This window comes from Caloenas nicobarica, chromosome 24, assembly GCF_036013445.1.
Source record: "Caloenas nicobarica isolate bCalNic1 chromosome 24, bCalNic1.hap1, whole genome shotgun sequence".
Classification (NCBI taxonomy): Eukaryota; Metazoa; Chordata; class Aves; order Columbiformes; family Columbidae; genus Caloenas; species Caloenas nicobarica.
This window is the reverse complement of record NC_088268.1, coordinates 2,996,778-3,024,441: the sequence shown is the minus strand read 5'-3', so window position 1 is coordinate 3,024,441 and position 27,664 is coordinate 2,996,778. Positions and strand designations below refer to the sequence as shown.

At 59.7% G+C, this 27,664-nt stretch overlaps 1 protein-coding gene across 1 annotated transcript; it reads right to left on the bottom strand.

Moving 5' to 3' along the window:
* Positions 1–269: 269 nt before the first annotated feature.
* On the bottom strand, positions 270–25,407 carry MRC2 (mannose receptor C-type 2). Its single transcript, XM_065651149.1, has 30 exons — positions 25,267–25,407; positions 15,556–15,954; positions 14,876–15,049; positions 14,506–14,670; positions 14,215–14,328; positions 13,360–13,503; positions 12,678–12,866; positions 12,009–12,163; positions 11,455–11,562; positions 9,811–9,926; positions 9,014–9,162; positions 8,673–8,890; positions 7,934–8,076; positions 7,429–7,531; positions 7,189–7,327; positions 6,683–6,718; positions 6,191–6,351; positions 5,528–5,595; positions 5,193–5,293; positions 4,954–5,099; positions 4,504–4,618; positions 4,259–4,422; positions 3,540–3,648; positions 2,997–3,235; positions 2,743–2,911; positions 2,400–2,549; positions 2,008–2,127; positions 1,423–1,602; positions 1,137–1,163; positions 270–517 (listed from the first exon to the last, which is right to left on the bottom strand). Exons 1-30 carry the CDS (start codon positions 25,367–25,369, stop codon positions 297–299), a joined length of 4,425 nt encoding a protein of 1,474 aa, XP_065507221.1. The 5' UTR covers positions 25,370–25,407; the 3' UTR covers positions 270–296.
* Positions 25,408–27,664: the final 2,257 nt, after the last annotated feature.

The following is a 27,664-nucleotide window of genomic DNA, read 5'->3' as shown; positions in this document are numbered from 1 at the left end:
AGAAAGCTCTTGAACCAGCGGGAGCGACTTTCCTCAAAACTTTTTAGCCCTGAAACTGCCTCCACGGCTGCTGCAGGAAAACTCCCGGCAGCCGAGGACGAGCCCGGAGGTGGCGACAGCGACCCGTGGGGCAGGAGGAACCCCCGCTCCCTCCGCTCGCCCAGACCCCGACCCTGACCCCTCTCTCTGCCCCGCCGCACCGGTCCCCCCTGCCCCGTGCGCCGCGGGGATAGCGCGTGTGATGCTCCCCGTCCTCCCCCCTCCCCAGGTCCCCGTCCCCAGCGTCCCCCCTGCCGTTAGTCCTGCTGCTCGTTCATCTCCATGTCCGACACCAGGATGTTTTTCTCGGCGGATTCGCTGGGGTTGGAGGTGGTGCGGCTGTAGCGGGCGCTCTCGAAGGCTCCTCGCTCCGCGCTCCGCCGCCGCTTGTACAGGTAGACGGCGATGCCCAGCACGGCGCACAGCGCCAGCGTCGACAGCACCACCACGGCGATGGCCGTCGTGTTCTCCGGCAGAGCTGCGGGGAGGGGGAAAGGCCGGTGAAAAGCAGCCTGATGTCTCCCAGCGTCTTGTCCTGCAAGAGGGGCTTGGGCTGGTGGGTGTCCAGCCGGATGAGGGCTCTTGGGCAGGATCGTTTTAGTTGGAAGAGACCCTCAAGATCATCGAGTCCAACTGTTAACCCAACCCTGGCACTACCCCATGTCCCTCAGAACCTCATGTCTGAGTCTTTTGGATGGGTCAGAGCAGGACAGGACTGGAGGCTGCTTTGGTGTTTTGGGGACGTCCTGCCTGCAGCAGAGCTCCAGGGGCCAGGCAGCCTCTTTGGGTTGCTCCTGATGTGCGTGAACACCTGGCAGCTGCCTGGGCTGGATCTTTGGGACCCCACCAGCACATGTGGCCAGGCAGCGTGGGCAAGGGCAAGACGGCCCAGCAAAGGGTGGCCACACACACTCCTCCATGGACAGATGGTTCCTGCTGCCAGGGAGCCCTATCTTAGCGTCAAAGCCACCTGGGGATGGGATTTCCCACCCACAAACACCACTTCCCTGGTTATTGATACAAGCCAGGCTGAACCATGCTCCCGCAGCGCCAGTTCCCGGTCCCAGTGCTGTGCCCAGGCTGATGGTGCCACTCACCTGCCCTGGAAAAGCTGCTCTCCTCCGCTGCAACGGCAACACAGACAGGTGAGTGCGCAGCCACGGCACCCTCCCCTCTTCCCAGCGCCCGCACCACCGGTGCTGACCCGACCACTGATGTGTGCACAGCCCACCCGAGCTCCGCTGAGCCCAGAGGGGACCTGCAGACCCAACACCGGCCCCTATAACCTCTCTACGCCCGAATTGTTCAACACGTGGCCAGTGCTGCCTGCACGGACCCCCGGCTCACCCCACTTCAACCCAGGCACCACGGGGGGGCCCGTACCTCGGGGGATCTTGCAGATGACCCCCATGGTGACGTTGGTGCAGGAGCCCAGGCGCCACACGCCGTTGCTGCTCTGGATCCAGTAGCAGCTGTTCTGGCTGAGCATGCTGGGCCCCGTGTCGTGCTGGCCCCAGTTGGAGTAGTTCACAGCGGTGTTGTCGTGCCACACCAAGGTGCCACCTGGGAAACGGGAGAATTAGGTCTGGAGAGGCTGAAGGGGACACCCCATCTTTGCCCCAGTTCAGAAAGCACAGGAAGGTGTGATGAGGTGATGAGAAGGTGCGATGGGGAGATGAGCAGGTGTGATGGCGAGATGAGCAAGTGTGACGGGGAGATGGAGAGGACCAGGGGCTGCAGGGCACCTTCCTGAACCTGCAGGTCCCAGTGCCTTGGAGGTGGCTCTGGGTGTGAAAACCACCACTCCCACCCCACCAAGCCACAGGAGAACACACACGGCATGTCCAGCATGGCCTGAGGCTCCTGGTCACACCATGGCATAAGCCCCACACTGCTGCCACCACTGCAGACCTGCTGGGAATTCATGGTGTTGCCCACGGGGGTAAAACCTTGTTCCTCCTTTTGTACCTTTGGGGTTGAAGCTCATGCCCAGCCAGGCGCCCTTGGATGGGCCCTCGTACGCCTGGAGGTGCTCCCACACGAAGACGTTCTCCATCTCATCCTGGATGGACAACACCGTGCCACCGACTGCGGAGGAAAGAGCATCAGAGAAGAGCCCAGAGCTCAGAGGATGGAGCTCAAGAGCAGCAGCGCCCAAGAGGACAAAGCTGAGGAACCACCCACGAACCATGTGGTAGTTGGGGAACCCCAACACGTAACGGGAGATGATGGCTGACCAAGGCTGGACACGGGCACAGGGACAGGGGTCCCATTCATGGGTGCTCTGCTGCACCCACGGGCATCCTGGGGACCCCATCCTGAGAATGTCACCCCCCTCTGCCACCACAGCCCCCCTGTACCTTTCTGGCACCTCCTCATGGCGTCCTTCTGCCCCAGGGTGATCTCCATGTGGAAGGTGTAGCAGTGGTCCCGGAAAGGGATCCAGGATGAGTCCTCCAGCGATTTGGGACAGCTGCCGCTGTAGCTCCACTTGTGCGTGCGGGGGGCACCTGGGGGGCACACGGTGCATTGGGGGAGCTTGTTGGGGCACAGGGCGTGGGGGTCCCACAGCACATTGGAGCACCCAGGCCTGGAGGGATGCACACAGAGCTGCAGAACGTCCCCAGTGGGATGCTATCTCCAACCCTTGGGTGCTCCCCAACCCGGTCCACCCCGTGGCCCCCCGTTCCCCCCCACCAGCACCTGCTCGCAGTTGGCAGATGCCCCCCTGCAGCTTGGTGTCACAGCCAGCCGTGCGCCAGCTCCCGTCCGCGTCCATGTAGGAGCAGCCGGTGACCTGCTGGGGCTCCCCGTCCTGCCAGTTGGTGTAGAAGACATTCTCCTCCGTCAGCCACGAATAGCTCCGGCCTCCCTGCAGAACCAAGGCGAGGAGAAGCTGGGGGGCTGCCGTGACCCCTGGGGACCCCCACCCCGGCTGCCTGTCCCCTTTCCCTCACCTCGTCGTTGGCCAAGCCGATCCAGAGCGGAGCCCGCAGGCTGCTGACGGCCTGGGTGAGGAACGCCTGGCTGTAGGGGTCGGGGATGGTGGCCAGGGTGGCGTTGAGGGTCTCGCAGAGCAGCAGGGCCTCGTGCCACCTGAGGGGTTTCTGCAGGATGCGGTAAGTGCTGTTGTGGTAAAAGAGGGTGCCGGTGGGCGAGGGGGGGTACGGCGTCCGCGCGGGGCTCAGGGACGGGTCTGGGGGAGCAAAGAGACACGGTCAGAGGGCACGGAGGACACTCCTGCATCCCAGGGGGTCACTCCTTCATCCATCCCCTCCCAGCTGGGGTGTCCCTGGCAGCACTGTACATGGGGCACCTGGGGACACCACGGTGCAACCAGGGAGGGTGGAGAGGCCGCGTCCCCAGGACTGACCCCCCAGGTGCACCCATTGCCCCGAGCTCCCTGGCCACAGCCCCACCACAGCATGGGCCACCGGGGCGGTGGTGACAGGTCCCCAACGAGCAGAGATTGGGGCTGTCCCCTCTGTGTCCCCCCGTACCTATGCTCCGCTGGCAGATATAGCCGTGCTTCTCCTCCAGGCAGCTCCGGTCATCCCAGCGCCCCGTGAAAAGGGGGGGCGAGCCGTGCCACACCACCACACAGTTGGTCTGCACAGCCAAGACACAAGGTCAGCACGGCCCTCACCATCGTCACCCCAACCCCATGGACACCCCCACCCCAAGGACCCCCACCCCACAGGGCCAGATCCTGCTCTGCCTTCAGAGAGCCCCCCGGCACCCAAGGAAGGGGCTGGAGCACAAGTGTGATGGGAGCGGCTGAGGGAGCTGGGGGTCCAGCTGGAGAACAGGAGCTGAGGGGAGACCTTCTGATCTCTGACCTGCCTGAAAGGAGCTTGGAGCCGGGGGGGGTCGGGCTCTGCTCCCCAGGAACAAGCGCCAGGACCAGAGGAAACGGCTTCAAGTTGCGCCAGGGGAGGTTGAGGTTGGATCTGGGGAACAATTTCTTCCCCAAAGGGCTGTGGGGCATTGGAACAGGCTGCCCAGGGCAGTGCTGGAGTCACCATCCCTGGAGGGGTTGGACAGACGGACATGAGGTTCTCAGGACATGGGGCAGTGCCAGGGGTGGGGAACGGTTGGACTCAATGATCTTGAGGGGCTTTTCCAACCTAAATGACTCATGATTCTATGATCCTCATGGTGGGACACAGGGCTGAGACCTTCCCGGGGCTGGGGGATGCTACGAGTGGGTGTCACTCACCGGCTTGTCGCGGGGGCCGGGGGTGCCGCAGCCCGAGGGCTCGCCGGGCGCCCAGCTCGCGTGCCGCAGCGGCTCGCCCTCCGCCCACCGAAACTCCCTCTGGGCATCGTGGAGCCCGATCCAGAGGTCGAAGGAGATGTTGGGCAGCATGGACGTGATGAAAGCTGCAAGGGATGGGCGAGGTGCTGTCACCAGCCCTGGCAGGTCCCAAGCCAAAGGGGTCGGTGGGGGCGGGGGGGACATACCCTGCTCCAGGGGGCTGGCGATGGTGGCCAGGACAGCACCCTGGCTCTCGCACGCCTGCTTCGCCTCGGGCCACTTCACTATCTCAGCTTTGTCGTGGCCGTTGAAGCTGAAACACTGCACGGGCGGGGGCACGGGATGGTCCAGGGGGTGCAACCGGCCCCCACCCGAGCCCCGCACCCCCCCCAGTCACCCACCCTCTGCAGCCCCGTTCTACCCCAAGGGTCCTTCTCCCCTTTCACCCTCATGCCCACTAAACCCCCAACCCCTCCCACACCCCCACCCCACAGCACACCCCTCCCAGCAATCCCCATACGTGCACCCCCCAGAATTTCCCCCCAAACCTCTGCACATGTCCCTCTCCACCCTGCCATTTCTCAGCCACCCCCTCTCCCCGCTAGTGGGGCTGGTGGGACCCGGGAGGTGACCGTCCCCTGCCCGCCCTGCCGCACCTTGCTGAGGAAGGGGACCCATCCGTGGGGACAGCCCCCGCCCACGGGAGCGGGCAGCGGTGGGGGCGAAGGCTTGGCGGCTGTCCCGTTGCTCCGCTTGCAGATGTAGGGCAGCGCCGTCAGGCACTTCTGGTCCCCCCAGTCCTCTGCGGGGAGGGACAGGCCAGGCGTGACCCCCCCGTGTCGCACTGGGGTAGGGGTGTCTCAGCCCCCCAGGACGGCCGGGTCCAGCCCCTCACCTCTGCTGGCCGTCATGTACACGCACTTCTTGTCCTTGGAGATGGGCCGGGGCTTGCCCGGCGCCCAGGAGACGAAGTTGAGGAGGGACCCATCGGACCACCTGGGAAAGGCACCAACGGGAGCAAGTGTCGGAGCAGTGACATGGCAAATGGGACCAGTTGCACACCCTAACTGGGAGCACGCCCCACCACCGCCCTCTCTTGGGTGAGGAGCCTCCATCGCAGCACCCCAGGATGAGACCCCTGGGATGCAGGTGCTGAGCCACAGTGCTCTGAGAGCTGGGGACAGCGGCACAGGGACACACAGTGGCGTGGTGACTCGGTCTCCGACTTACTTGAACCTCCCGTCGTTCTCGTAGGTGTGCAGCCCGATCCACCAGTGCTGCTCCTGGCCCCTGGAGAACTGCACGCCGGAGAGGACACGTCAGTGCCCCGTGGGGACCGGGTGTCCCTGGGGACAGCCATGGGCACTGTGGGCACTGGCAGCCCCCCCCGGCCGGCACCGCAGCAAAAAGCATCACCCTTCTGAGCCCCGAACCCACACCCGGGCATGGGACCTGCCACCACGATCCCAGGAGAGCCCAGTTAGAATCATCATGGAATCACAGGATGGTTTGGGTTGAAGGACCTTCCCAGCTCCCCCAGTGCCCCCCCTGCCCTGAGCAGGGACATCTGCACCAGCTCAGGTTGCTCAGAGCCCCGTCCAGCCTGGCCTGGGATGTCTCCAGGGATGGTTCAGCCACCACCTCTCTGGCCAACCTGGGCCAGGCTCTCACCACCCTCAGGGCCAACAATCCCTTCCTCATGTCCAGCCTCAATCTCCCTCCTTTAGTTTCAAACCATCACCCCTTGTCCTATCGCAACAGGCCCTGCTCAAAAGTCTGTCCCCATCTTTCTTATCGGCCTCTTTTAAGTACAGAAAGGCCAGTTGTCCCCGGGTAATGTCCCTTCAGCAAAGGATGGAAGGAGCAGCCCGGGAGGTCCCGTCCCCCCGGTACCTTCTGCAGGTTCTGTCCCAGGAAGCGCAGCTCGGCCTCGCCGTGCACCGACGCCAGGTCCGCCTGGAACCAGGTGCAGATGCGCTGGGCCTGCACCCACGTCGAGTGGTGCTCGAAGAACTTGTACTCGGCCTCCTGGTACTTCACCCACTCTTTGCTACCTGCAGGCAGGGACCGGTGTCACGCCAGGGCTGTGCCACCCCCCGCTGCAGCCACCAGCATCTGCCACCCTGTCCCTCGGGTCCCCACGGGTTGGGCTGCTTTGCTTTTGCCCCTCTCCTGCATCTGAGGATCCTGACGCTGCCCGGTCCCTGCAGCAAGGGGCAGGAGGACGCCTGGGCTCCTGCAACCCTACACAGGACCCATCCTCCTTGGGTAACGCTGCAGGGACACCCCGCAGGGACGCTGCCTTGCTCACGCACGTGACAAGGTGACAAGACACCTGGAAAGGACGATCTACACCAGACGGACACACGGCCGTGGCCAACGCACCTTGGGTGGTGATCTCTGGCTCCTTCACGTCAGCACCTGGCGAAAGGGCAAGGAGAGGCGGTCAGAGGGATGCAGGGCTGGGACGCTCTGCTGATGCTCACCTGGAAACCACCTGCGGGCTCCAAGGGCGAGATGCTCTCCTGAATCCCCCTGGGATGGGCAGCACCTCTCTCAAATCCCCCAGCCCCTGAATTAGGACTCATCCTCCTATAAAGAAACTTTTCACGATGAATTTCATTGGAATAATCTTCCCAGGGAAGTGATGGATTCCCTAACACTGGACACTTCTAAGATGCAGCTGGGCCAGCGTGTCTAGACTGGGCTTTTGCCAAGAAAAGTCGGACCAGATGATCCTTGGGGTCCCTTCCAACCTGGTATTCTATAAAAGCACAACCTTCAGAAGGGAGGTGACAGCGGATCCCCCTGCACCCACTCCACCATCCCACAGCCCATCCTCTGCCAGGTTATTCAAAGCCGAAGGGTTTGGGGGTCTCTTTGCTGGGCACCTTTGGGCAGTTTGCAGATCCAGTCCAGCTGGGCTTCGCACTGCATCGGCATCCACTGCAGGGAGGCCAGGTCCAGCACCGCGCACGTCCGGATGTCATCGTCGTCGTAGTTACTGCGGTCAAAGTTGTGGTAGAAAAACTGGGGGTCGAGAGAGAGACAGGCGGTGTTGGGCATTTCCACCAGCACCGGATTGGGCCCTCCTTGCACCCCAAGTCTTGCCGAAATCCCCCCGGACTCACCCCCAGCCCATCGCTCCACCTCCAGCTCCGGTCGCCCGCGGGGTCCCGCCGGTTCAGGCCGATCCAGAACCAGTGCTGCTCGTGGAGCTCCGGCTCCGACTCCCTGCGGGGAGCCGAGGAAGGGTGAGAACACATCCCCCCACCAAAACAGAAGCTTTTCTATTTATATACAAATATATATATTTATCATCTGGTTGGTTTTGTTGTTTTTCAAAGCCTGCTGTCCCCACAGCACCCCAAGGCAGGAGTTCCAATAACAGGCACATCGGCTCAGGGCTGAAGCAGTTTCAAACCCAAGCTCCATCCCCAAATTGCACTGAATTTCCTGCGCTTCTCCGCCTTCTCCTTGTAGCCACACCAACCGATGCACCTTCTGCACGTAAGTTCATGCTCAGAGAGCCATGTCCATGCCCCGAACACAAGTGTCGGAGCGCGGGAAGGGGCGCAGGCTTGTACCAAGCACCCTCGGGCAGCGGGACACACACCGGCACCGCCAGCCACCCACCCGAAAATCTTATTGAGGGTGTTGGCGACAAAATGCTCCTCCTCGTAACTGCCCAGGCTGAGCAGCTGGGCCCCCAGCTCCCGGCAGAACTCCTGCGCCGCGATCCACGTCTTCTTCTCTTGCAGTTTCTCGGAGTTGAACACCTGGGGAGGGAGGAGCGGGCTCAGCACCGGGAGAGGAGCAGAGCATCGTCCTCACCAGCATCCCGGGACACGCTGCCACCGCTCAGCCCAAAAAAATAAACCTAAAATAAACCTAAAAATATGTAAATCCCTTCAGTTTTATGTCGGTTTGCTGATAAAACAAAGATAAGAGTGACTTGCCAAACACCTCATCATGAACTACAGACAATACTGACCTTGCAGCTTCAGACATTTTGAAGCCCGCACAATTACTTGAGTCTTGCTTTAACACATATAACTGTTGGGTAAAGTGTCCTTTAGCTGAATGTTGTTCATTATACGCTCAAAGGACTATGTAATGCAATATGCAAATGTGTAACCAACTGGCTCTTTAGGACTGCCCTGAGCAGTAACAAGATTTTGTCTATCATGCCTTTTACTGTTCTTGCTGGCGTGCTGGCTTTATTCCAGCACCCAGACTCGCGCAGCTCTGTAAATAAATATTTTGTCTCTGTAAATAAATATCTCTCATTTGTATGCACACCAGGTTTTTGGGCCAACACCTTCACCCGCCCTGCACCAGTAGGGAGGCACAGAAACCCCTCGGCAGCCCTTACCTTGTAGCAGTGCCGGAGCTTGGGGTCGGAGCTCCATCCCGGGGGGCAGGCGGCGGTCAAGCTGGGCGTGGGGTACGGACCGGGCAGCTCGGGGTTCACCGGGGTGCCCAGGTTCTGCCGGCAGATGTACTTGGCCTTGAAGGTGCTGCAGTTCTTCACCTCCCACAGCCCCATGGAGCTGCCGGTGGCCAGGGCCACGCACCCACCCTTGTTGTAACCTGGAGCGCTCACGGGAGCCGGGGGGGACGCCAGCCTTAGGGTCGGACCGCGGCGGGTGGCAGAGCCAGCACCCGCCCTGCGGGGAGGGGACGTCCCCACCCCACCCGCGGCCACCCCCTTACCGGGCTGGTCGCGGTTCCAGTGGGTGTACATCACCTCGTCGCCGCTCAGCCAGCGGAAAGCGCCCGTCTCGTTGATGTCCTGCAGCGCCGTCCAAAAATACTCCCCGTCCCAGCCGTAGATGAGGCTGCTGACGTACGCCTGCTCGAACCTGCGGGGATGGTGAGAGCGGGCGATGTGCTGCGTCCAGCTCTGGGTCCTCAGCACAGGACACACATGGAGCTGCTGGAGAGGGGCCAGAGGAGCCCCAGAAATGACCCGAGGCTGGACCAGCTCTGCTGGGAGGACAGGCTGGGAGAGCTGGGGGGTTCAGCTGGAGAAGAGAAGCTCCGCGGAGACCTTCGTGCGGCCTTTCTGGGCTTAAAAAGGGCCCATAAGATCGGGACAGATTTTTCAGCAGGGTCTGTTGTGATAGGACAAGGGGTGATGGTTTGAAACTAAAGGAGGGGGATTGAGGCTGGACATGAGGAAGGAATTGTTGGCCCTGAGGGTGGTGAGAGCCTGGCCCAGGTTGGCCAGAGTGGTGGTGGCTGAACCATCCCTGGAGACATCCCAGGCCAGGCTGGACGGGGCTCTGAGCAACCTGAGCTGGTGCAGATGTCCCTGCTCATGGCAGGGGGGGCACTGGGGGAGCTGGGAAGGGCCCTTCAACCCAAACCGTTCTCTGATTCTACAACGATTCTATGCCAAGCAGCCCACGATGCTCCAGCCCTTGTGTGCAAAGTCCACCTGGCGGGTCACACCCCACCTTGTGGGGGCTCATTTTGGGGCAAACCGACCGCACCGGTGTGGCACCCACCTGTTGGTGATGGTGACCAGCGTAGAGCCGTAGTCGGAGCACGTCTTGCGGGCGTCGCTGTAGGGGACGCGGTCCTCGCCCAGCCAGAAGCAGGAGGGGCTGTGCCACTTCCAGCCCTGGGACGGGTGACAGGGGACGTCTGCCTCTGCTCACCCCCGCAGGATGGGAGCAAACCCGGGGGGGTGACAGCAATGTCCCATGTCCCCTGCCACCACCTCCGCTCCTCCTGGGAGGTCTCCAGCCCCCAGCCGCCCCAGCCTGACCCCGCTCAGCTTTGAGCTCTAACAAGCCCCCGGCCCCAGAGGACACGGCTGCAAGGAAAACAAACACCCAGGAGGCTTCAAAGCTGGGGAAATGACTGTCCCTGCTCAGTGTCCAGCCCTGGCCAGGACACGGGGGGGGACACACAATCCTCCTCTATACACCGCAGGGCCGCATCCAGAGCGAGTCCCACCGCAGGCTGCTTTAATCCCCCGCCTTGTTGATGTTGGAGCCTCTCCGGGGCTGGACACACAATAGCGGCTGTTTTCTGCCGGAGCAGGGAGCGGGGTGGCCCCGGTGGGGGTGGCACAGAGAGGGACACGGGGACACATCCGCGAGAAGGGACACGCATGTGATGGAAGAGCAAGATGGGGTGGGAAGGGTGAGGGGGAGGAAGGACGGGAAAAAGCCTTTTCTCAGTTCATTTATCACTCCCAGTTTGTTTCCCAGTGGGTGCATTGCTCTGCCGGGCACCCTGGGCCAGGGTAAGACTGTGGCTGGAGAGGCAGGAGGGAGTTAAATCTGTGTGGGGACCATGGGGACAAGCGTACAGACGGGTGGCAGTGGCACATTGCCACTGAGCGCCTTGTCCCCAGCACCTGCTGACACAGGGGCTCCTCCAGCGCGCGGCCCCCCCAGACCTGGCCCGGTGTCTCTGCTGTGATGGGGTAAAAACCCAAGAGGAGCCCAACAGCACCTCTGGGAGGTGGTCCCGAGGGGTTGCTTGCTAGTCCGAGCGCGAGCGCGCCCTGGCTCGCTCTGAAATGCTGGGAGACAGTCAAGAGCGGCGGTGATGCCAGGCTCGCCGCTTGTGAACCTCGCGAAGAGGCACAAAAATGACTTCCCAGCAAGCGTGGGAACAGGGCGGCCTCAGACCTGCTCAACAGCTGGGGAAACTGAGGCAGAGCGCAGCCTGGGTGAGAACCCGCCAGTTTGGCAGCTGTGTCCCCAAAACACCCATATCCTGCCCAAAGAACGCAGCCTGCGCTCGCGGGGCTGGCAGCCGTCTCCGTCCCACTGGGCTCTGCACAGAGCAGCTTTGCTGCCAGGTTTTGGCACAGAGACAGGCCAGGGAAAATAAAAATAATGAACATCCCTGCTGGCAACCAAGCCAGCCCAAGGGGGAGGATCTTGGATGATGGAGATGTGTTTTGTCCCAATTTCTTCCCGCAGCCTCACGCAACCAGAGGAGCGAGGGGTCGGAAGCCCCGCGATGCTCTGCCGCGCCGGCAGCCCCTGGGCACAGACCCACAGCTCTGGGTGCTGCTCATCGGGGCTCCCTGAAATGGTTCTATGGAGAGATCCCCTGTGACCCCAAAGCCTCAAACATCAGGCAGAGCCGTGGAGCAGCCAGAGCCGCCTCCCGCCCCGGGTCCCCCTCACCTTTCGGCACCCGTGGTCATCCTCCTCCTTCTCCTGGCTCACCCGACCCGGCTTTTTGCAGATGGAGGGCAGGGTCTGGTTGCACGGGCTGTCATTCCACCTCCCTTCCTGCACAGTGGGGAGAAAAGCAGGATTGAGCCTTATCTGACAGCCTGGGGAATTTCCCAGCCCATCCATCCCCACCTTGGGTCCACAGACTTTCCTTCCCTACATTAAATCCCCAAGGATGTTGTGCTGCATCCCACACATCCCAACAGCCAGGATGAGTCGGGTTCAACCAAACCAGAGATGCTCCCCGAGGTGTCCCTTCCCCAGCAAAGGGGATCACAGAATGATAGAATAGTTCGGGTTGAAGGGCCCTTTCCCAGCTCCCCCAGTGCCCCCCCTGCCACGAGCAGGGACATCTGCACCAGCTCAGGTTGCTCAGAGCCCCGTCCAGCCTGGCCTGGGATGTCTCCAGGGATGGTTCAGCCACCACCTCTCTGGGCAGCCTGTCCCAGGTGCTGCAGCACCCTGGGGAGGTGCAGGATGAACCCCCTGCCCTGGGCTCTCACCGGTCCCCAGATGGTCACACAATCTTCCAGGCTGTCACGGAAATTGTTGGGCTCAAAGGGGTGCCAGTATGTGAACCTGACGGGCGTCCCATCCGACCACTCGAAGTTCATCTGCAGCTTGAGGTCGTTCAGGCCGATCCAGAGCTCCTCCACATCTGCTGAGACAGGGCGGGGGGTGAAATTCCCTCTGCCTGGCTGAAATCTTGCAGAACCCTCCCCATGACATGATCCCCCACGATGAGACCACAGCTCTGCAAAAAAACCCGCTGCAGGGCTCAGCCTCAAACCCAAGACATTTCCCAGCAGTTTTCAGAAAGGTGCCGGCAGCACCCTGATGTGGGGTGGCATAAGTGGGGTCCAGCAAGCCCAGCAGGACTTTTTTTTCCTTATTTTTCTATGCTGACCAACTGGGACTAGCGCCATTCCCAGCTGCAGCTGTGTTTTCCTTCCTCAGCTCTGCAGGCTCCCGGGAACAGCTTTTCCATTTGCTGGATGGAGGATGCGCCCGAGGCGAAGGCTCCTCCAAGCAACACATCATCCCCCAGCCTGGGCTCTCCACTCCCTTCACGTGAATCAATGCAACTTCTCAGCCTCCGTCACACAGAAACAACCCACAGACCCCAAAATGGGACGGGAAGGGTGCTGTGGGCACAGCAGGCTCTTGCTTACCTTGCTTGACCTGCTTGGTGACAAACTCCAGCTCGGAGAGGGTGTGGATGCTGACCAGATCCCCCCCGCTCCGCAGACAGGTCTTCTTTGCCTCCTGCCAACTCTTCTTCTCTCCCACCAGGCGGTAGCAGTTGGACTGGAAGGGCTGCCAGCTGGGCTCGCAGTCCACCTTCACCTCCGACCACGAGTCTGGCAGGACATGGGGTAGCCTGAAGGCTCCTGTCCGGCTCGCCAACCCTCTCCTTGGCAGGGAGGGGACCACAGTCCCATGGGATGCTCAGGACACCAAGCCAAAGCAACGGTGGGAAGGATACGGCCAATATCTAACATGCAAGGTGTGGGCAGTGGTGGCTTTACAGGTCCAGAGACAGAACAAAATCCCTCTTTTTTGCAAAGGAGCAATAGGAGAGCAGACTGTCCCCCCTGGGGATCACAGAGACCTCCTGCTCCTCTGATTCCACCCCACCGCCCAACCTGTAACTGTACCAAGCACTTCTCAGGGGATGCCCTTTGTGCAGGACCTTTTCCAAATCCAGGCAACCCCAGGGAGCTCAACCACTGCTCCGCACAAGCTGGCGACACCACAAGCATCTTCAGCATCCCCTGAGCATGCTGGGATGGGAGCACACCCGGCCAGGGTACAGGGATGCCCACTCCCCATGCTGCTCAACCCCCTGCTCACCTGTCAGGAAGGGGTCGGAGGTGGCGTTGGGCTTCTTCTTGCAGACGTAGGGGAGGGCGATGCCACAGTCACGGTTCTGCCACCCCCCAGACGACTCGGTGCGGATCACCCCGCAGTTCTCCTCACTGGGGTTGTCGGGCTGGTCTGGAAAGCAGGATGGGGGAGACACGCTGCTGAGGAGCTGGGACAGAGCTGCCCACGCTGCCAGGACACGGAGCAAGGGCAGGGTGCAGCCCTCCCTGCTCCCACACCGGTAAAAACCTATTTTGTTATTTTGCTTGATGAAGACCCAACCCCGCATGCCCAGGATTGCTTATTGTGCCTCAACGCACAAGAACCTGGAGCATCACTGTTTTACCTAGAAATGTCAATGGTAGTTGGGGGGTCACAGGACCAGACCCAATCTGCTCTCGCCTGTCCCCAAACCTCCTCTGAGGGCATCACTGTCCCCATGAGCAACTCTATGTGACAGCGCCGGGCATAACCAGAGCAATCCTCACAATGGGCCCATGTGGCCCCCTGAGCCCCCCGGGGTTAGAGATGGGTGCCTGTGGTTGGGGACCGCTCCTCAGCCACCAACCTGGGACGCAATGACCCCCCAAACAAGGAAGATCAACCCAGGCTACCCACGGGGCCACTGAGGGTTTGCAGAGAGACGAATCCCCCTCCAGCACCCGGTGTCCCCCCTCCAGCTCCACAGGTGTCCCAGGCCGCTCCACAACTCCATGAAGCTCTCTGTCCCCAGGCAGTGAGGAGACACCCTGTGGCAGCCCAGGCCACCTCCCCTGCCATCTCTGGTGGTCACAGGCTGTTCCCCAGTCCCCCCATCACCACCGTGACCCCTCCCCATCTCACCGCTCTCCCAGTTGAGGTACTTGAGGGGGGAGTTGTCTGACCACTGCCAGCCGCCGTTGATGTCCAGGTCGTTGAGCCCAATCCAGAGCGTGGAGCTGTACCCTGTCAGCAGCCCTGGGACAGCACCAGAGGCGCAGGATCAGTCCCCCTGCTCCCAACCCGACCCCCAGCCTGTCACCATCCCCAAACCAACCACCCAGGGCTGGCAGCTGGCACCGGCAATGGCCGTGGTGCCACCAGCTCTGCCCAGGCGAGCAGGACAGGGACACGGCCCGGCTGCCACCGTCTCACCGTTGATGTAGGTCTGCTCGTGGATCTCGGTGATGCTCAGCAGGTTGGCCCCTTGCTGCTCGCAGCTGTTCCAGGCCTCCCGCCACGACAGCGTCGACTGGAAGTTGAACTGGTAGCAGCTGTTGGTGAGGTGGTCCTTGTCCCAGAAGGTCTCGCAGTCGTTGCCTGCAGGGACGAGAAGGGTGAGCACCCAACGCAGCCCCAGAACACCCCAACAACCCAGCAAACCCCGCTAAACTGTGCTGGACCAGCACTGCAGGCTCGTCACGGGAGATGACTCAGGAGGGAACGGGAGAGGCAGGGAAGCCCCCAGGAGGGATGGACACAGAGCTTCTGCTTTTCCCCATGGGATTCAGCCCCCTCGACTTACTCTTTATGGGGCAGAAGCCCCATCGCTCGTCCTTGCCGTAGTCCTGGGTGGTGGCACACCAGAGGTGACCGTCCTCCCGCCCCGTGCTGGTGCACTCGTGAAACCACTGGTTATCGTACTTGAAGGGGATGGTGCAGGGTTTCCCGTGCGAGTTGCCCTGAATGGTGTAAATCTCTGCGGGAAAAGAGGAGCCCTGGCTTGAAGCTGTGTCCTTCTGATGAGGAAAGGCTGAGACAGCTGGGGCTGTTCAGCTGGAGAAGCTGAGAGGGATCTTATTGATGCGACAAATATCTCAGGGTGGGTGTCAGAGGATGGAGCAGACTCTGTTCAGTGGTGCCCAACGCCAGGGTGAGGGGCAACGGGCACAGACTGAAACACAGGAGGCTCCATGTGAACACGAGGAGAAACTTCTTTCCTTTGCGGTGCCAGAGCCTGGCCCAGGCTGCCCAGAGCGGGTGTGGAGTCTCCTTCTCTGAGACATTCGAACCCGCCTGGCCCGACCTGTGTGATCTGCTCTGGTGCCCCTGCGTGAGCAGGGCTGGGCTGGGGGATCTACGGGGTCCTTTCAACCCAAATCACCCTGGGATTCTGTGACCCAATTGCTGCAGCACCGCAGCCTCAGCTCACATTTCAGGGCTGGTTTGGGTAACGGATAACACCAACGCCCAACGAGGCATTACCTGAGTACGGCACGGAGCACAGATCCTCCTCGGTTCCGTACGTCCTCCACTGCGAGCCACGCGCCTGGTCCCCCCTGTCCAGGGAGGAATTGCCCGGGCGGGCGCCGAGATGCTGGGAGAGCTGCTCCCCGAGGCTGCGGCAGCTCCAGCGCATGTTGATGGACTCGCGGTCGCACTCGTAGGTGGCCAAGGGGTGCAGCCCCGCCGTGGCGTTGGCCCCGTGCCACGACACCCCCAGGCACTGCATGGCCCCCACGTTGAAGAGGCGATTTCGTGAGACCCATTTCCACTGCTGGGCCGGGGTGCTGGTGTTGCAGCCCTTGGCCAGTCTCACCAGTGAGTCCTTCGTCTCCAGGCAGCCCTGCATGCCCGTGTTGTAGATGAGGAAGACTTTAGAGTCTGGGGAAAAAACAGAGGGAAAGGGGTAAAGCATCACTGAGGATTTGGCATCGTACCATGCATTCCCCCCACAGCCTTGCCTGAACATCTGGCTCCTTTTCTATGCACAGCAAGTTCTGGGGTGCAGCCTTGTGCACAGCACCCAGCACACCAGGGACTCTGCACCTCTGCAGAGATAACCCCAGGGTTTGCCCTGATGTCTGTCCAGGCAGGATGATCATAGAATCACAGGATGGTCTGTGTTGAAGGGACCTTCAAATGTCCCCCAGTGCCCCCCCTGCCACGAGCAGGGACATCTGCACCAGCTCCGGTTGCTCAGAGCCCCGTCCAGCCTGGCCTGGGATGTCTCCAGGGATGGTTCAGCCACCACCTCTCTGGCCAACCTGGGCCAGGCTCTCACCACCCTCAGGGCCAACAGTTCCTTCCTCATGTCCGGCCTCAATCTCCCTCCTTTAGTTTCAAACCATCACCCCTTGTCCTATCACAACAGGCCCTGCTCAAAAGTCTGTCCCCATCTTTCTTCTCGCCCCTTTTAAGCCCAGAAAGGCCGCACTAAGGTCTCCCCGGAGCTTCTGTTCTCCAGCTGAACCCCCCAACTCTCTCAGCCTGTCCTCCCAGCAGAGCTGGTCCAGCCTCGGGTCATTTCTGGGGCTCCTCTGGCCCCTCTGCAGCAGCTCCATGTGTGTCCTGTGCTGAGGACCCAGAGCTGGATGAATTATGTGGACGGGTGTCTGCACCCAGAGCCAGCTGAAGCCTCGTGACATCCCTGCGAAGCACCAGCAAGTGGCTTTTGGGCATCAGAGCTGGGGCAAAGAGCTTGGCTGCCCTAGGTGCATCATCAGACCCATTTAAAATTGAGTTCCCATCAGCAGCACCTGGCTGCAGTATCACCAGGCATCGCGACGAGCCCCACGGCGGTGCCGGAGGAGCCCATGCCAACAGCTTCAGCACCGGCCATCTGCTCCGGGCGGAGAAAAACAGCAGGGAAATAGAGAGGCATCCCTCATTTTTATGTGTATTTGGGGACCTGCTAAAAAAACTGCAGAGTAAACAAGAACTTCGGGGGAAGGTCTCCCACCGTGTGAACGTGGCGTGATGGAAAACGCCTGCACGCAGCCGCGGATCCCGCTGGCGCGGCCCCAGCGAACACAAAGCGTCGCATCGGGACCCTCCGCAATCCCAGTCCTGACGTCGGGAGCGGACCGAGGGGAATCGCTGCCAGCAGATACAGCGCTAACGCAGCTGTGGAGGGGAGACGGGCTGACCCTGACCCCGGCTCGACGCACGTCCCACGGTCCTGCCCAACCCCACGTCCCCACAGCGATTTCCCGACCCTCAGTATCACCCACAGCCACCCCAGGGTGAGAATCCATCTCAAAACCTGTATAAACCAGTAAAGCCAGGCCATCACACTGGGACATGTTGCTCCAGCTGATGTGTCACTTCTAAAAAATACTTTATTTTCTTCAGAAGCATCTTTCTGAGCTAAAAAGCCGCCACTTCTTGCCCCAACACCCCAGCAAAAAAGCTGCCCACAGCAGCACATCGACAACACGACCTCTGTCAAGGGTTTTTTTCCTTGTTTTAAAAGGGACCCATTTTTTCTCCACCACGAGTCAAAGCGAACTCGTGGGCCCTGCTATTTTTAGCTTTGGTTTGTTTTGGTTTTTTGCCATTGTATGGATTTTTTGGGCTGGAAAGGTTTTCGTTTCCTATTCCCCCGCAACCTCACCCTGCCCCAGCTCTGTTGTTACAGGCGGCCCCGGCACATTCGAGCAACAAACGTCTCAGCTCAGCGAACTTTCCTGACTTGTCTCTGAAAGGAAAAAAGAAATAGAGGAAGAAAGACACCCCCATTGCATTTCAGAGCTTCAGCAGCGACCGGGCTCCAGAAAACGATGTAAAAGGCCCATTCCCCAGCTGAGATGACATCAGCGATGACCTCAAATAACAAGCGAAGCCTGTTTGCATGGTCGTCTCTGGGGAGAGGACTGTGCACAGGCAACAGAAAAAGGCAGCGATTAGAGGAAGAAGTGTTTAATTTCTCAGCAAATATTTTTCAAATCACGGGAAGTGAAATAAAACAAGCAAAAATTCAGACTGGGCTGATTTTGGCTGCTGAAGCTCAGGTCCCTGACACCAGTGCTGGTGTTTCCCCAACTGGAACTGGCTTGATCCTGAGCTGGACATCAGGAGAGCAGCTCATCCCTCCCCAAAAACCCTTCTCATCATTTTGGCATCAGCCACAGCATCACCCAGCCCATCGCTCTCCCCTTCCCGCATCCAGTGATGGGTGGACCAACCCGCCACCAGCACAGGGATGGGGATTTCAAGCAGTTCTGGGGTGATGCGGCACCAGTGCCGTGACCCGCTGGACCCCAGTACCAGCACTGGGACAGGATGAGACCTCCCTGGGTCACTGGCTGATGCCACAGGAGCCAAACACTGCCTCTTTTTGAGCAGATACACAAAAAGCTGCTGCACTGTGAGCAGTGCCGTGGCTCTTAGCAGCAGGGGTCAGCAACGGGACACCCTTCTCGGCTCATCCGCTAACCTGGCTTTGCAAGAAAAAATTAATAGCACATCGGAAAAGCCCTGGAGCCAGGCCCAGGACTGGGTGTCGGGGTGCTCAGCGCCGTATCGGGGCTGTGCTGCCCTGTGCAACGCTCGACAGCAGCTGTCCAGGCTGGAGGGGGCCGGAAAAGCACAAAATATCATTTTACTCTAAAAAGAGAAGAGCTGGAGGTAGGAAATTATAGGCTAAGGGTTTTGGGCTGCCCCCGCACCTCGTGGGCAGCTCAGCCCATGGCGCCTGTGCTCGAAGCAGGGGGAATACGGGGACAAATGTGTCCCCCGGTCCCTGCTGAGTCCTGGAGCGGGGGGAAAGCTTCAGCACCCGCTCGGCCCTCGCGCCTCCCCAGCGCTTCCATCTTCCCAACTTGCGAAAACCCCTGAGCTGGTCCCAGCAAGGCTGGAGCTGGGGGAACGACCGGCACGAGCTCAACACACGTCAGCAAAGGCACCTGCTGTGCTTCACCCAAAATACGCTTTTCTTTCACTTATTCTGCCCGCAGAACCGCTCTCCGCTCCCACGGGGGAATACGGGGATGCTCTGGCACAGGGAGAGACATCGGCCCTTGGTACCAGGGGCTGAATGCTGCAGGGACAGAGAAACTGTGACCCTATGGGGCAGTCCTCAAGGGACTTTTACACTCCAGCCCAGGCTACAGCTTCCTTTTTTTTTTTTTTTTTTTTTAAAAAAGCAAGTTTTTAGCCAGCAGAAAGTCTGAACCGAAGGGAACTCAGCTCAACCCTTCCCACAACGTCTCTACCACCCCATGGCAAATAAGAAAAGCTTTGCAACCTGCAATTTTGGGGAGCGTGGGCAGAGGTAACAGGGGACAGGGAGGCTCCAGGGGACAGGGATGGTGGCAGATGCAGAAAGTGCTGTGGCACGGTGTGGACGGGTGTCCTCAGCACCACCCTGCCCTGAGCACATCCCAGCCAGGCCACCCCCACCAGGACACCCAGATCACCCTGGTCCATTGCATTTGTCACCCAAGTGGGAAGGAGCCCATCCTTCAAGGTTTCTGTGCTGCAGAAAACAACAGGGGAGCTGGTTTGCTCCAAACCACCCGGCAAAGGCAGCAAATCCTCAAAGCCCAGCGTGGTGCATCAATCACGGCAGCAAACGGGGTTCCATCAGGGCTCCAAGACCCAGGGGCTCCTTGGGGGTTGCAGACCCCCATGGAAAGAAAGCAAACCTGCTAACAAACACCTTCATTTGGATCTGTGAGCCCATGCAAATGTTTTACCCACAGCGAGAAATCCACCCTTCACTCGCAGGGTGCATAAAGAAACCTCCTTTCAGCCTGAACCTCCCCATTTCGTGTGCTCTCGCCCACTGGAAAACAGGGCACGGCAGCCCCAAACCACCAGCTTTTCAGCCCGTTATTGCTGCCTGACAATGAGCACAAGCTCCGAAACACACACAGCAGCGACGGAGGAAAAGCTGTGGCAAGCAGCAGCTCATTCCCAATAAACAAGATGGGGATGCACCAAATTCGGGGGAAAAAAACAGTAAGAGAGAAACGAAACCCCCCTGGAATAAAAAACCAAGAGAAAAAGAAACAGAAGCGTTGCTCGTTGAATGTAGGAACGTTTCACGGGTCAGAGATAGTCTCCAGCAGGCTCAGCTTGCACAGCTCCACAGAAGGGAGGGCGCTGCTGGGACGGGGACAAACCCGGCCAAAAATTCACCCTCCGGTGACATTTGGGAGTGCAGGATCCCAGAGCTGCACCCCAGCACTGCAGCTCTGCTGACAGATGCTCCAGGGGCACGGAAAAACCTCAGCTCCATCTTAAATTCTCCCTGAAAAGCAGCTCCCAGCAAAGCCCGGCTTTACCACCGCCGGCATCCGCACCCACGGCACTCAGCTATCCCCAAGGTCACGGCGTGGAGAAGAGCAAAAGCGTGGCCATTGCCGTGAAGAATAGCAAATTTTGGCCCAAGGAAGGAGCGTGTGTGTCCTTCCAAGGGCTGGGAAAGGGAAGCGGTGATAAGAAAAGCAGCGGTTGTACCCGTGGCAGCTCCCGGCAGCACCGCTGCTGCCATCGAGCACAGGGTACAACAGCAGCCCCAGCACCGCTGCCCTGCCCGTCCCCGAGCTGCTTTTGGGCATCGATAAACTCTATGCAACCCCTTAAAGAGGAACTTCAGATTCAAAAAAAAAAAAAAATAAAAGGGAAGGAAATGCAGACGGTATCAGCATCCTCGGGGCACGCCGTGAGCTGCTGGCTCAGGGCAGGTCGCCAGCACCGCTGCGGGAGAGCTGGTGACAGCCACCAACGCACCCACCCACCTCCTGATGCTCCAAAATTAGCGGTTTGCACCAAAACAGCGACACTGCCCGAGGCCCCGCAGGGTCACCCCGGCCCAGCACATCCCCAGGGCTCGGCTGGGGTCAGACTCACCCAGAGGCAGCTCTGGGTGCTCCAAGCCAAGCTCCAGAATAAAAGAAGGTGATCGCTGGTTTTGGTTTTAAATAAACCTCAGGGAATAAGGAGCAGATCTCTTGTTATTAGGGAAGAAAGCAAAGCTCCTGATGAGCCGGTTGGGGCTGTGAAGCACCAGGACCTGCGCTTGGAGCCCAGAAACTCCTCTTGGCTCATCCAGCAGTGCAAAAAGAAGCTGCTGTTTATATGCTGGGAGCTGTACGAGACGGGCTCCTCACTTGGCCGTGACCACAAAGGCTACCTGCCACCCCGAGTACTGCCTGCTGCCTCGGAAAGACTTTGGATGGGCTCCACATACCACATTTCAGCCTCTCTGCAGACATTTAAAAGTCCATTCTGCCCGGGATGCAGAGAGATAAACATTTTCCACGGGGGGTGCTTGTCCCTGGGCAGCTCAAGTGACTCGCCCACAGCTGTAGCAGGGGACAAGGAACATCCTCCCGAAAAGGGTGGAAGGAGGGACATTTTCCCCAAATTTCCTCCAGATCTGCTCCAGGCTCTGACCCCGTTATTAACACGCTAAGCGGCACCATCGGTAGCTCAGGACAGGGGATCCCCCTTCTTCACCAAGACCAAGCACATCTGCGCAGCAAGGATCAGCCCTCAGTGTTCCACAACTTTTTATCTTTTAATTAAAATTATGTTTAACATGAAGCTTTTCTCACCGGCTGCTTTTGCTTGTCTCATGCTCAGCCCTCAAGGGCAAGACCGGGGTAAATGGGGCTGTGCCCTGCAGAGCCCAAAGTCACCCTGTCTGGATTCAAGCAGAGGAAAGGGCTTGATCCCCTTATCCCCGGTCTCAGCACCACACTGCAAACATGTTATTTTACACAGAAAACCCCATTTATGTCCCCGTTGCAACAGCACAAGGTGCAGGGCAGGACTGAGCTCTCACCGGGATGGGGACACAGGGACCATCACGCTTGAAAAACGTCCCATGTCCCCTGCAAACAGCCAAACCTTTGCTCCAGGGCTAAAGAGTACTCCCAAGAATTTGCAAGTTGATCCACTAATCATTTTCTAATCCTTAATTAATTAAAGATGGGTCCTTTAAGAAAAAGAGCATCTGTGTGGGTCTCTTTTGGGCTCCGAGCAATCTCAAGAATGAGAAAAATGTTGATGCTCCGCGGTCTTGGCACAGTTCTAATTAATTAAAACCCTGCTCCTCGGCCGCACGTGAAGAACGAGGTTTTAAAAATTGCTTGAACGACCCTTCGAGGAAATCGCTGGGTCGGGACGGGCTCGGGCGGGCTGTGATGGATGGATCTGAGCGGGGTGTGATGCACCGGTGAGCGGCACCGGGTCCCCCGGCAGAGCCACCGACGTGGGCACCGGCCCCTCGCCGCCCTTCTCCGAGCACCCGCCGAGACACAGGAGCCACAGCCTCCCCCTATGGATTTATCAGCTGGAAAAGATGGTTGAGCAGACAACAATTACACCACCTCAGCAGCCATTTACTTTGATTCCAGGGTAAAAAGTTTTCCCTGGAAAACCTTTCGGGAAGAGGGGAGGCAGCAGCGTGCCTCTGCCCTGCAAGGAAAGGTGCAAAATCCAGCCAGAAATGAAGTGAGAGAGAGAAACCTGCAACGTGGCTTTAACCATCACCGGGACCTCATGCCTGAAAACACCTTCTCCTGCGCCGGCCAAGCGTCCAGGGCAGCACCTTCCCACGGGGAACGTCCCAGGGCCACCACACCGCCCTGGGTGGCTTTGCAGGAAGGGGACAGCTCTGCACTGCAGGCTAAATCTCTTTTGCTCTTCATTCTTGTAATTCTTGCGCAAGCAGCCATCCCTCTCCCCGCCGTCTCGTCCCCGTCCGGCCGCTGAGGCCGCGAGCGTGCCGGGGCGGCGGGGTCCCCGTGTCCCCACACCCTGCCAGGCACGGAGCCGCCGGGCGTTCAGCAGCAAAGCCGACACCTCCGTTCCCACTTCCCGCTCCCAAATCATCCAAAGAAGGTCAAGTTATAACTTCTCGGAGCTGCGTTTGCTGTGCAACAAGCTATTTCCATTGCAAAGAGGAAAACGGGGAGGGAGCTTCACGCAAAGGCTGCTCTGTTTGTTTTAACAGGCTGTAAATTCTTCCCCGGGTCCCTTTCGCCCCCTCCCCTCACTGCAAAGCCGAGGCGGCAGCTCCTGCCCACGGGTCCCGGTGTTGGGTACCGGATGGGTGGAGAAGCTGATCCGAAACAGCAGCAGGGCCACGTTCCTGCACTTATACAGGGACCTCGTCCCGCCTGCAAGCCACGGTGGGATGGGAGCTGCTGCCTCAGTTTCCCCAAGGCAGACACGTGGGTGCTTGCGCAATGCTGCAGAGATTTGGCACGAACCCCTCGAGGAAGCGTTTGCTCCCCAGGGAAAGCAACGCTGCCAGGCCAGCCCCCGAGGCCCCACCGAGAGCGTCCTTGCAGACAGCACTCGCTCAAGGGACTAACCCGCTCCAACCCCAAAATCCCAGCAAGGAGCCTCTCCCAGCTGCAAAGCCAGCCTGGTGCCAGGGGACCTCGGATGTGGCACCTCCTTTGGTGCCACCGCGTCCCCTTTGCATGCCGGGGACAGCAGTGAAAAATTGGGGATGCGCGGGGAAGAATTGCGAGTGTTTGCAGCCCCTGGGCAGCGGGATGCTCAGCGGGAGCAGCTCAGCACCGCGGGCTGGAGGCAGCTCAAAGCCGCCTTGTTCCTCGCCCTGCCCCGGCGCAGGGTCGGCTGCCACCGCAAACCGCCGGGACAGAGGTGCCTCTGTCCTCAAGCGAGGGGGACTCGCCAGACCTGGATCCCACCGACATTTTTCAGGGCAAAACAGCCAGAATCGGTACTTACAGGTAGCCAAGCCCTGCTGAAATCACATAACCCCCTTAAGACCCGCAAGAGGAGGAATGCACGGCCCTCAAGGAAATTATGGGGAGGTTTAACGGGAATTCGGCTGCGGAATGTTGCGGGTTCAGCTGAGATGTTTCCAACCAGCAGAAAACTCCAGCACTGCTCTCCTGGACACCCCAGGGTGTGGGGGTCCCCTTCCCCATCGCCTCCTCCTTTTCTCCACGTCTTAAACAAGCGGTTTCTCCCAGCCTTGCACCTCCACTCCTGGGCTGGACCCCTCGCCTGGCACGGAACCGTCACCCAACGGCATCGATGGCACCACAAAGCACCGGCAACCCCAGCGACGCTCAGCCCTGGGGGGCTGCGGGGAGAGAGGAAAGTGGGGGGCAAAGGGGGAAGGGGGAATGGTGCCCTCCCACGCTGCCGTTGCCAAATCTGCTTTGGATTTGCTAAACGTACTCTAATAAAATAGGCCAAGGGTTGTTATTGTTCAGGCAGGAGTAGCCAATTTTGCTCGTTTTAAAAAAAAAAAAAAAAAAAGTTTTCTCAATAGGGCCAAGTGAATCTAAGGAAGCAATAAAAGCTGTTCCATGCTTCTGTGCTAGACTGTCCTGGGGCAAAAAGTGTCTCAAATAGCAGTTCCAGGGGCTGTTCCGAGCAGCCTCAGGCGTCTGGCACATGGTGTCTTCAGAAGGTTTAAAAAAAGAAAAAGAATACAACCCGCTGACTTTATTGTGAGAAGTTACCAAAAAAAAAAAAAAAAAAAAAAGCCAAAAAACCAAACGCCACGAAGTCTGCAAATACCCACTCGGGTCTCGATCCCGCGGGGTGTAGGATCAACACGTCGCGGGGGATTCAAGGATGGGAGAGGGAAGAAACCTCCAACAAAACACTTCGGGCCGTTCCCGACCTCCCCCTCCGCCAACTGCCCTCTCTGGGGAGACAAAAGGCCGGAGCGCGGCTGCGGGACAGTGCGGGCCCCCCCGGAGCCGCCCCGAGCGCCCCCCGCGGCCGCGGAAGCGTTTCCGCCGGGCTGGCCAGACGCTGCGTGGCCGGTCGGCGCGGGGAGTTAAACTAAAAAAAAAAAAAAAAAAAATAAGAGCGAGGGAAAACGCGGCGAAACGGGGAAAAAACACGCCGCGGCGAAACCGGAGAAAACAAAACGCGGCGGAACGAACGGCGAGCGAAGGAGGATGAAGTAAAACAAACCGCGATCAAAACAAATAAAACATCCTGGGAGGAAATAAACCGGAGCGGTGTGAACCGAGCCGGAGTGCGGCGGTGCCCCCACCCTCCCCGCGCAGCGCCCGGCTGGGGGGGGCCCGAGCCCGGCAGGGGGGGCTCCCCAACCTCCCCCCGTGCTGCTTGCATCCCCCTCCCCTCAAAAACAATTAAAAAGCGGAAAGCGGGCGGGGAGGGGGGCTCAGAAGAAGGGGGGTATCAGAGGAAAGGGGGGTCCCGGAGGATGGGGGGTCCCACCTGGATGCGCAGCGCCGAGCACCAGCTGGAGGCCGAGGAGGCAGCAGAGGGGGGCGCGCAGGGGGGCGCGGAGGGGCCGCGGCGCCGCCGACCCGCGCCCCATGCCCGGCGCTGCCCCGCTCCGCTCCGCTCGGGGCCTCGCTGCTCCGGGGCCGGGGGACGGCGGAGGGGGCGGGCGGGGAGGGAGGGAGACGGGGGAGGAGGAGGAGGAGGAGGGACAGCGAAAAGAGAGGGAGGGGAAAAGGGGAAAGAGAGAGGGGGGGGGGGGGGAAGTTTATAAAGTAAATTTTAAAAAAAAACCAAAAAAACCACGAAGCGTGTGCGCCGCCCCAGACACTGCGTCAGCGGGAGCCGCGCCGCCCGGCCCAAAACAGCGGCGGGGGGAGCGGGGAGGCGGGGGCTGGGGGCTCGGGGTGGTGGGGGTTTGGGGGTGATGGCAGCCAGTGCATCCCTGAACCCCCCGGGGAGGGCTGGCTCCCCCCAAGCAGGGGACACGCAGCACCCCCTGCACCCCAGGTGGCCCCCCCGGGGGGGCGTGGGAGATGCCCACGGGGCCACCAGCCCCACTCTGGGTCTCGCTGTGTCCTGACCGAGCACCCTCCCTTGCCCGGGACCGGCGTGCGAGTCACCGCCGGCAGCGACAGGAGCCGCGGGTGCTACGAGCCATCGCTGCACATTTTGGGTTGTAGCTCTGGGTGTTTGGAGGGGTCATTTCACCCCCAACACAGTATCGCCGAGCCAAGCCAGCTGAATCCTCCTCCGTCCATCCCTGCGGCATCGAGCTGCGCGGTCCCTGTCTCACCTGCGGCTGGGAGATGCTGAGGTCGGACACACATCGTTGCACCTTCCACCCTGCTCAGAAAGCGGCCTCGTCCCTCCAGTTGGAGGGGTGCGACACTCCGGCTTCCCAGCGCTCTGCCGAGGAGCGTGGAGCGAAGAGCTATGCTCTTAGGGATATATCCCATATAAAAGAGCTGAATGTAAAAGGTTTTTTAAAACTTTTAAAATATTTTCCTGACTTTTTTTTTTTTACACCTTACCTCTAGGCAGGGCTGCCCAGTGCCCCAAAAGACAAGCAAAGAAGGAAAACACTGGAAAACCGACTTTATGTGGCCATAGGGCTGTGTGTTTCTGTGCAAGGATGCCCACACGGACACCTGATTCCTGCTCAGAAGGGTTTTCTTCTGTGCTAAAAACCATTTGCACCTTAAAAACCATCAGCACCAAAGCAGCGCAGCTGCTCACCTCCTCCTGGAGGTAACAGGTCAGACAAGCACCTGGAGGGGATTCAGCATTGCAATTTGCTTCAACCAAAGAAAAGTCTCAAATTCCTGAAACCTGGGAAGAGAGGAGCTGGGCCCTGGTTCACCTGGGCATCGTCCAGCCTGGCTGCTGGAGAGCCAGTTCTCCATCTCTGAAGCAATCAAGAAAGCTTTGAGAGGGGAGGTGGGAATATTGGGAAGTGCAGTGGGACCCAGGCTGGGTACGTTGAGCTTTTTTTGCTCACGATTCTGCTGGAAAGCCCCATGGGAGCTGTGCAGGCTGGTGCCCACTGTGTTGCCTCTGCCCTGGAGTGTTGCACTCAGACCCATCTGAAATGGTCCAGCTTCTCTCTTGGCATTGCCCATGGAGTGGTAACGTGGCACGGGGAAAAGATTTGGTTGCATCGGTGCGGAAAGGTTGATGGCTATGGTGCCCAACCCATGGGAGCATCCCTGAGGATGCGGGAGCTTCACCTCGTCCTCGAGCTCTCCAAGGATTTGTGCAGCGCAAGGGGACGCACGTCAGACCTCAACACGCAGACCCTACCACGTAAAATTCAGGCGAGACAATGCTTTTAATGAGGCCAAGACGATGGCAGTGGTCCCTTGAGCGGGGAGCAGGATTCGGCCCCGCGACGCGGGGGAACGCGTGTAAGCCAGCCACGTGTTGTTTGGCTGCTCTTGTGAAAATAAATGAATCCGTTGTTTCCCAGCAAAAAGCAGGAAGGACCTGCAGACCAGTGCCAGGACAGGCTTTGGGGATGCAAACCCTCCAGAGGGGGGCCCAATTAAGCACATCAGCATCTGGACCGTTGGATTTTTTTTAAGCCGGGGATTATTTTTTAATTGAGGCAGCGCAGGGAGAACAACCTCGCTCCCCCTCCATGGCTGGGTGCACGGCAGGGGCTGCCTGCAGGGAGCGGCTGTGACAGCGCCAGGAGAGGAGGGAAGTGCCCAGATCCTCATTTCCATCCCTAAAACTTGGAATCCGCTCCGGGGGAATGTCAGCAGCTGGACATGGTGGAGCTGTGAAGTCCCACGAACGCGCCCCTTTACCCATCCTGGACAAACCTGACATCCCTGTCCCAGGGGGCAAATCCCATCTGAAGGGGGGGACATGGCGGAGCCGAAAGGAT